Source organism: Hevea brasiliensis, chromosome 17, assembly GCF_030052815.1.
Source record: "Hevea brasiliensis isolate MT/VB/25A 57/8 chromosome 17, ASM3005281v1, whole genome shotgun sequence".
NCBI lineage: Eukaryota > Viridiplantae > Streptophyta > Magnoliopsida > Malpighiales > Euphorbiaceae > Hevea > Hevea brasiliensis.
This window is the reverse complement of record NC_079509.1, coordinates 52062704-52072713: the sequence shown is the minus strand read 5'-3', so window position 1 is coordinate 52072713 and position 10010 is coordinate 52062704. Positions and strand designations below refer to the sequence as shown.

General features: G+C 26.3%; 1 protein-coding gene across 1 annotated transcript; it reads right to left on the bottom strand.

The window, feature by feature from the left end:
- Window positions 1–336: 336 nt before the first annotated feature.
- LOC110672160 (oxysterol-binding protein-related protein 4C-like) lies at window positions 337–9376 on the bottom strand. Its single transcript, XM_058140038.1, has 7 exons — window positions 9172–9376; window positions 6521–6661; window positions 5379–5624; window positions 4182–4278; window positions 1200–1485; window positions 965–1067; window positions 337–591 (listed from the first exon to the last, which is right to left on the bottom strand). The coding sequence occupies exons 1-7, from the start codon at window positions 9172–9174 to the stop codon at window positions 337–339; spliced, it is 1131 nt and encodes a 376-aa protein (XP_057996021.1). The 5' UTR covers window positions 9175–9376.
- Between the last annotated feature and the right edge of the window lie 634 nt (window positions 9377–10010).

Sequence of the window (10010 nt, the reverse complement as noted above, 5' to 3'; positions counted from 1 at the left end):
TGATCTCTAGTAGGTAGGTAGAAGTAAATTCATAGTTGTAGAAAGATTAGTGTTTCTCTTTGGTTCATTTGATTCCAATCAATACTCAAATTGGAGACCATACAATTTTAGTATTACTAAGTTGAAACTCATTGATAAAGATTAGCATCAATCAAGAATTAATAGCTAGATGGCCTTTTCAATGTAATGTTTGGTGTGCAAGAGTTGAAAGCTTAAATGATATCTTTCTATCTATGTTGATTTTGATGCATGGGTACACCTTCTAATGTGAATTCCATTTATCTATAGATGATGCATATAATTAACAAAAAGATGATTTATTGTGATTAAAGCAACTCAAAGGGGGACAACAATGGGAGCTGGTGGCACCCATGTGTGAATAGGTGAGCAGTCCCAACCACCTTCCTTGGTGTAAGATAAATTGAAATGTTTAGGAACCCAAGTTTGTCCTCTTGAATTCCTGTCTTTCACAAGTTCTCTCTGTTTTTCCTCAACAGCTTTCTTTACTTCCCTTGCTTTCTCCCAGTTTTTGCTCTGTATCCCTTCACTAACTGCACTCCACACTGCAGCTGATTCGCTTGGCAAAACTCCCTATTTAAACAAAATCAGCTCAAAATCAGGTATATGTCTGAACAAAAGTCATTCATTATTTTCTTGCACCAAAATAATCGGTGACCTTGCTAAGAAACATTACAACCTGCCGTAAACTGACATTTTTTGCAGCTTAGTTTGCACTAATTTCATGCTTTATAGCCCAAATTTTCATGGTTTTCTGACACATGACTTGCTATGGGTTGTTCATTTTTTGTCTTGTAAATCCATTTGGCTTGGTTTTTTTTACTGCCTAATTTAGCTTGAATACTCAATTAGAAAACGAGTAAACTCCTCGGCTCCAAGGTCTCAAATTCCAATTGGAGCCAAATAAACTAAAAAAAGAAAAAGTGTTAAAGCAATGTTGAGGTACCTGAGGATCCTTAACTGTTGGAGTTTTCAACCCTGAGATTACTTCTTTTGCATTGTAAATAACTCTCTCTTTCCCATTATTGGTGTCCTTCACTGTCACAATGCTGCATTACAAAATTAGCAAGGAAAGCTCACATCATCAATTATCAGCAAAACCATTTTGATGAAATAATTAAACGATGAATCAGGGCAAAAAAAAGAACATACTTTTTCATGTAAAATAGATGAATATATACCTGTTCCAATGTCCCTTAACCTCATAAAGAGTCTTCATAGAAGATGATTGGTAGATCCTTCCTTTAATGGAATGGGCTCCTCTGTGTCCTAGGAAAGAATTGGTTGAGTAACATAGCTCAGCTTCAAGGCTAGTCTCCTGGCAGTGAATCTTAACATTGCCAAACCAATCAAGACCAGGTGGTAGAAATTTAATCAACAAACTTGGTGAATTCATCGCATAAGTTTCTCCATGATTTAGTAGCTTGAGCTGCTTTCTTCCATGCACTTCAGCTTCCACTTTAATCCCTATAATATTTGGATTTTTTTTTTGGCAAAAGTCAGCTCTACAGTTTTGTTTTAGCACATTAGAAAAATTTTAAAGGGATGAGAGCATAGTAGAAGATAGAACAAGATTTTCTTTAGGGAAAAGTACAATTTAGTGCCATATGCTTTCGCACTTTTCAATTCAACGATTGGAAAAAATTTTGTGACAAATCGAGTATTTAACTATCACACTGTTAACCCTTTGAAGATTCAGTGGCTAACGTCATTAATTGCACTAACATGGTATCCAGATGTCAGTGTGCCCTGATGATGTGATGCTGACATCATCATGCCACGTTAGACATGGTACTATGTCAGCATGACACATCAGCATCATCTAAGCATACTTAATGGAGTTAGCCACTTTTTTTCTCAAATTGCTAACAACATGATAGTTAAATACTTGATTTGTCATGAAACTTTTTGCAATTCTTGAATTGAAAAAGCACAAAAGTAAAGGATACTAAATTGTACTTTTTCCTTTTCTTTTTCTTCTTTTGCCTATCATTGAATTATAAGATAAGATATACGTCATAATAAATTTACAAGAAGAGAAAATCAAAATACACTTTCACAGCAAATTAACTGAACAATCAACCTATGAAAAAACTAGAAATCACTAAAATATATAATAACCTAACAAGAAAGAAACTAATAAGAAAATAGATCAGATCTAATTCACTCTCAAAAGCTAGTTAAGGGGGAGGACTGCCTAAAACTTTAAAAAGAGTACAATATCCCTATCCCAAATGGAGGCCCACCATCGATCGGAAAGGAGAAAGGAGTGCCAAAGGCTTTATAATGGGACATTAACCCTATCCCAAACTATGTAAGATGTTAAAATAAGCATATTGAGAATGTATATTCAAAAAAAAAAAGAAAAAAAAATGATAAGCAACCAACCGAATCGGTTGCTAATCCATTAAAATTAGTTGTTAATCAATTTAGCAACCAATTCCATTGATTGCAATGAGACTGGTTACAAATAGCAATAGACAATCAAATCGGTTGCTAAATTAATTGAATTTAGAAAAAATAAAACTTTTAGTAAAAAAAACTATCGATTACTAGTAACAACTGATTTAGCAATCGAAATCGGTTGTTAATAGCAACCGAAACATAATTAGTTGCAAAAATTTTGGTATCTTTAATTTTATAATTTTGCAACCATTTTGTAAATCGGTTGCTATTTGGAATTAATTTAGTAATCAAAAAGTTGGTTGCTAATTTAAAAAAAAAATTTCAGATCATAAATAAAAAATTCAAATAAATAAATTTTTCAAAAAATTACTAAAATAATAAATTATTATTGAAAAGTTAGTACTGAAAAATTAATATAAAAATATTATAAAAAGATTACTAATAATAAATATTATAAAAAAATATTAACAAAAATTAAATATAAAAAGATATTCGTTAGATAAATTACTAAGAAAATTACACACACACACATATATATATCATAACAAAAAAATTACTAAACGTTAATATTACAAATAATTTGGTAACAAAAAATATATTTGTACAAAAATTTTTATTTTATGCCAAAAAATAAATTAAATAAAAAAATGAGAAATAAAAAGATGATGAAGAAAATATATGAAGAAGAAAATAGATGAGAAAAAAATAATGAAGAAAATATGTTAGAAAGGAAAATGTGATGAATAAAATACATAAGAATAAAAAAGATGATGAAAAAATGAGAAAAAAAAAGAAAGAAAAAAAAAGAGTAGTTAGGAAAGAAAATGGGTAGTGATTTATGTATGAGAAATTAGCAATTGATTTTAGCAACTAATTTGTCGGTTGCTAATTTTTTTAAAAAATTGGGCGGTAATTTTTGGTGGGAAAAATTTTGCAATTGATTATTTTAATTTCAATCAGTTGTAAAAATCGATTGTTGTTAGTAAACAATTCATAAATCAGCTACAAATTAAAATAAAGAAAAGGGAATTTTTGAGGGGAAAAAATCAGTTTTAAAGATTAGTTGTTGTTAGTAACTGATTCACAAATCGCTTGCAAATCAAAAGAGAAAAAAACAAAAAATTGGCAAAATTTTTTTGGAGGGAAAAAAATCAGTTGCAAAATTAGTTACTAATAGCAACTAATTTTAATTAGTTTCAAAAATAGGCTATTTTTAACAACTAATTCACAAATTGATTGCAAATCAAAAAAGGAAAATAAAAAATTGGGAAGAAATTTTTTTTTTTTTTGGGGTGGGGGGGGAGGAGGAATCGGTTGCAAAATTAGTTGCTAATAACAATTGATTTTAATCGGTTGCTATTAACAGCCAATATGGAATTCGGTTGCAAATAGAAAAATAAATAAAAAATTAGTGTGAACTTTTTGAGGGAAAAATTTAGCAAGCGATTTGCAATTGGTTATAAAAATCAGTTGCTATTAGCAACCAACAAGGAATCGATTACAAATAACAACCGATTTCAACAAAGGATTGCAAATTGATTCCTAACTTTAGTGCTAATTAAAATAATTCTTTAATTTAGTAACCAATTCCTTAAATTTGTTGCTATTAGCAACTGATTTTAAGATTAATTACTATTAAAAATAGATTTTAGCAATTGATTTCTCAATTAGTTGCTAATAACAAGCGATTTTAAAATTTATTGCTAATTGTATATTTAAAATTTGTTGCTAATTGTTATAGTAAGAAGCTGAAATACCATAGAATTTAGGAACTGGATTGTGGCACCAAATCATCTCAATGTTTTCTTTCTCATCCGTTGCATGCAGTGCAGAAACTGGCGGGTGATGTGAAACCTGCAAGCATGAAGCAACAAAGTTTTAAATAATCTAACATTAGATGCACCTTGAAAATTAAAAATAAACAAAATTAGTTTCTTCCATGTGAATTGGATCTTTAACCATTTTAAGAACTCCTATAAATGGAGAATCTAATTCAAAATTTCAACATAACAATAACAATAACAACTAAGCTTTAATTCTAAATTAGTTGAGTTTGGTATATAAATCCTATTTTGTCATTCAACTCCATTCAACACCAAATCTGCATTAATATTCAAAGTTTGTAAATAATTTGATACTACTTCCCTCCATGTCATTTTAGCTAGGTCTCCCCTCTTCCCCTTTTCCTTCCTTCTCTTACTAACTTGTCACATTTTTGTATTTGATTAACTTAATTCAAAGTATAGTAATATGTGTCTATAGTTAGGATAATTAAGTCTTGTATCATTAAAATAGATGTGGATTCCTCTCTTTTTTTATCTGCAAAGAGAGAATTCCATATCACTAGTGCGCTGCTAAATTTATTTGGTTTTTTTTTTTTTTTTGGTGCATCAGAATACTAAATAATCTTTACACAGGGAGATTGCTCTCCTGTTCATAAATTCTCTATCCAACCCAGCAATGTAGATTCCTCTCTTAATTATAAGAAAATTTATATGTTGCACTCACGAGTTCAAGCCAAAGAAATAGTCTTATAGAAAGCAGAGGTAAGACTACTTACGTCAACCAGAGCTCACAAATGTGAAATATTTCATCCACCCTTTTCTTCTCTTATACTACTCCAACCCCTAATCTACATTGCAACTTAAGATTTGTATCGTAATTTTACAATTTTATGTTGCAATTGATTAAATCATGATGCAAATCACCAAAGACTATCATACAATTAAATTTGTCAGCTTTTTTTTGCTAATCAAAATATTTCATTTATGGGCTTTTCACTTTATTTATTGAGAAATTCTTGCCTAGACCAAATTTACTATGAACTCAAGAAACAATTATGTAATACTCATATATTTAATGAATATGTCCTATTATACATCTTGTGTCTGGGGTCCTGATAAGAAAAATCCTTATTTATTTACTTATGTGTTAATTAACTAAAGAGCAAGTACCTGCTCTAGCAGAACATTGAGGCTTACCTTAGAGACATGATGAGTCTCTCCAAGAATAGGGTTGTAAGGTGCACAACCAAAGATAGTAGGACGAGTAAGAGAAATGCTCCATGCCACTACAGATATAAATCTTTCTTGTGAGTTCTCTGCACTGTTGCACTTATGCAGCAAATCTTCACCCACAGCATACACAGATTCACCATAACATTGGAGGTGTGACTTTGGAATGTTGAAAAGTGGTGGCAACTGAACTTGGATAATGCAAAAATCAGTATAATGTTAGGCTCATCTGAGCAACCAAGGGCACAATTAGAATTTTATTTTTTAGTAGCAATGTTATCTTGAAGTGAACACTAATTTAGTTGAAGATTTGAAGCACAGGGTTAAAATCTTCTCATGATCGTGCATCTAAAGTTTGGTTAGAGTTAATTGGATTCTCATTTATGACATGGGACTTTTTTGTGCCTATAAATAGCCGAGTTCCTTCAAGGTCTTGGACATGGGAAGTGAAGTGAGATGAAAGCTAGAATTTCCATCCAAGTAAGTAGAGAAAATAATAAAGTGTGGGAGTATTGTACTTAAGGCATTAGTATGATTCAAAGTATGCTCTGTATTTACAACATTGATGGATCTTCTACGTCAGAAATAATCATGCTTTTATTGTTCTCTTATTAAAATTAATAAAAGTTTATTCAGAATGTGTTTTCTGTTATCAAAAATTTGTCCAAATTTTCTAACACGTTATATAAAATTTATTTAAAAAATGGATAATCACTCTTATTGTCTATATATTTTGAAGGGCCTTATTCAAAGAATATCATAATATAGTATAGTTAAGTAAGGATTTTTTTAAGAGCGTCAAATGCCATAAAAAAATTTATTTTATTTATGACGAAAAATAAGTAGTTTTAATATTTTATATTATAAAAAAATCCTTAAAACTCAGTTTGCTTTAAAAATTTTTGAAGTATAAACAGAAATGAAAAAAAAAAAAAAACTTATTTCCATCCCAAAAATACTTAAAATTTAACTTCTGTAAAAACTTAATAACTTATGTGATTATATTGGAATTTCACTAAAATTTAATAAATCGAAACTTAGTGAATGATTGGGTGAAATTAAGCTAAATTTTTTATACTTGCCTGAAAGTTTGTGAGATCTGATCCTGGCCGTACATTTTTAAATAGACTTAAAATCCGTCGAACGAGATTAGGAGCTTGATAAACATCGGAGTCTCCCTCTAGTGTCATCGGCTTCGTAAGGACAACATTGCCTTCCGTAACCTGCGAAACACAATAATAGATATCGACCAAAGTCAACCTTTTATCCTAAGAAAATAATAAAGTAACCGCCCCGTTCACATTTGAATTTATTAAAAAAAAATCGTGATACTGCACTTTTAAAAATTTTATAATATATCTTAACTCATAAAATAAAATTAATTTATTTTTAAATTTTAAAAATTAAAAAATGTGAATTTTAATTACTTTGATATGTCAATTTATTCATTAAAATTTAAAGGATATGTTAATTTTATTTTATAACGTTTATAGGAGTTAAAGTATATCATAAAATGTTTAAAAACTTTAAGAGTGAGCTTATATATTACACCCTAAAAAAAATTTGACAACAAAAAGTTACTGAAATTTTAGGTAGTGTTTTTTTAATGTAATAAAATCACTTAAAATTAATTAGTTTTTTATACTTTATTTATTTTATAGAAAATAGCGTTTATATGAAAAATATTTTTACAGAAATTATTTTGTAAGAAAAATTTTTTATAAAAATATTTTACATTATATAGTTGGAATGTTAAATTAATGATATATATTTATATTATTTATATAAATAAAAAATACAGTTTAATATCTTTATTTTTATAAAAAATAAATTAGAATTGCGATTTTTTTATTAATAAAATAATTATTTCAATTTTCTTTAAGGAAAATGATCATCCTGTTAAAATTCTTCACTAATGAATTCAAAACTATATAAGTTTAATTTATTATTTTCTTAATTCATGTAATTTTAATATAGATAATAATTTAAATTTTAATATACATAATAGTTTAATCTCCAAATTAATATTAAGAGCTTCTATTCATATTTGAGTAAAGTAAATTTTAAAAGAAAATATTTTATTAATATAAATATATCTAAATTTCAAAAAAAGTAAAAAAATAAGTTATTTTTATTAAAAATAAAAAATTAAATTTTAATTTTTGTTATACATTAAAAATTAAATGATATTTAGACTCCATTTTTTTATGAAAAAATATTTCCCTTAATAATATTTTTCATGTTTTCTAATATTTAGGACACTCAAGAAAAATAATTAATAAAAAATATTTTCCTCATCAAAATAAAACTAAATCATTTTAAGAAAAATATTTTTTTTTTTTTTAAATTATTTTATTTTTTAAATTTTGATAATTTTATTAAAATATGAAAACACTTATATATACATAAAATAAACACATACCATTATATTCAAGTTATTTTTGTGAAACAAAAGAATCTTAATAATAAATACTTTCTTATGTATTAAAAATGGTTTTTCTTTAAGGGGGTATTTGGTTTGCCTGTTGGGTGCAGCTGATAGCTGATAGACATACAAACAGGTGAACTAGAGTGTTTAGTAAGTTTTAAAAAATAAAGCTAATAGCTGAGGGGTAACTGATATGGTACCCATCAGCTGCAGTTTGTATCAGCTCTATTTTTAGAGCTGTTTCTCATCAGCTGATAGCTGATTTGATTTTATTTTTTATTTTGATCATATTATCCTTTTTTATTTAACTTAAAAATAAATATTATTAATACTTTCATATTTTTTATTTATAATTTTAATATTTTAATTAACACATTTCAACTTAGTTAAAATATTTTTTATTAATAACGTAAAATATAAAATATTTATTTATATCTAAAAACTTAAAATTAATTATAAATTTTTTCTTTATCAACAATAATAATTATTTTATTATTTTATCTATATTTTTAAAATTATTTAATTATTTTTAAAAAAATTTAATTATTTTCTTATTTTAATAATAAAATAAATGATATAATATAATAGATTAATAATTACATATTTATTTTAATAATATAATAAATGATATAATACTCAACTCAACTAAATTTTTATCCTAAAAATTTGAGGTCGGCTATATGAATTCTCTTTTTTCAGTCTAAATGATTTTGGGTTAAATTCTCGAAAATATATAATACTTTAACATCATGATATAATATATATAAATGATATAATATTTTTAATTTAATAATTGTATATTTAATTTAATAATAAAATAAATAACATAATATAATAAATTTATAATTTTATATTTATATTAATAACAAAATAAATTATATAACATATATCCTTATTAATAATTTCATATATCAATCATGATAATTAAATATAATTTTATTAAATATTTAATATAAATTAACTATTATCAATTATCAATTAATAATAACAACTAACAATTATTAATTGAATACTGTTTAACTGTTTTTTCATTTAGTTGTCATTAACGTGTTAATCGAAACTATAGTATAATTTCCTGCCGCCAAGTCACGCAAGCTTCTACCAGCAGCCTAAGTTTCTTCCAAAAAGAAGACGGCAAAAGCAAGATTCCCAGTCACGCAGAGAGGGAAATAATAACACGAAACGAAACTATTAGAAGGAAAACCGATTCGATCTCTAGAATTGAACAAAAAATATATCAGTATATATATATATATATATATATATATATATATATATGGTGGAAAATGATAGATATATACGTACCATATTGAAGAGATGAAGAAGCAAGAGGAGGAGGAGGAGGAGGCGGCGGCGGTTTACTCTAGATAGAGAAAGTACGTGGGGAGAGATTTTCTCTTTTGTATACAATGGAATACGAAAGAGGTAGCGGTTTTTATAGGCCTCAGCAAGGGAGACAACGGGAGGTGATGGCCGGCGATATAAATGACAGATAACTGTCCTCGGTACGAATCAAAACAAAATAGGAAACGATTGGCCAGCTCATGATATTTTTTGATATATTATTAAAATTATAATAAATGTGATATGATATATTATTAAAATAATAATAAATATGAGACGAGATGTTTCCAATTAAGTTTTAATAAATTATTTTTTTAATTAAAAAAATTAAAATATTAATTTCATTGATTTGTTTAATAATAAAATATTAAAAATAATAATTTAATATTAAAATAATTTTTATTCATCATATTCTATAATTTCTTTTTTTTTAATTTTATTTTAATTGAAAATGATAAATAATTTTTAATACTTAAAAAAGGAAAAAAATATATTTTACTATTAAAAAATAATATTTTATTATATTAAGATTTATTACAGTATGATTAGAAAGTATAATAATTTATTTAATTCAAATTTTAATTTAGGCTTATTTATCGTTTAACTGAGTGTACATAAGTTTATTTGGTCTCTTTTTCTTATTTAGCCGATTCATTCAGTGTTTATCGAATTTCCTATTAGTTAATATATTTAAAGCAAATAAAATTTTAAAGAATAAAAGAATTATATAATTATATTTTTTAAATTAAAATAACATTGTAATTTAAATTAACGCTTAAAATTATTAGAGATTAAAGAGT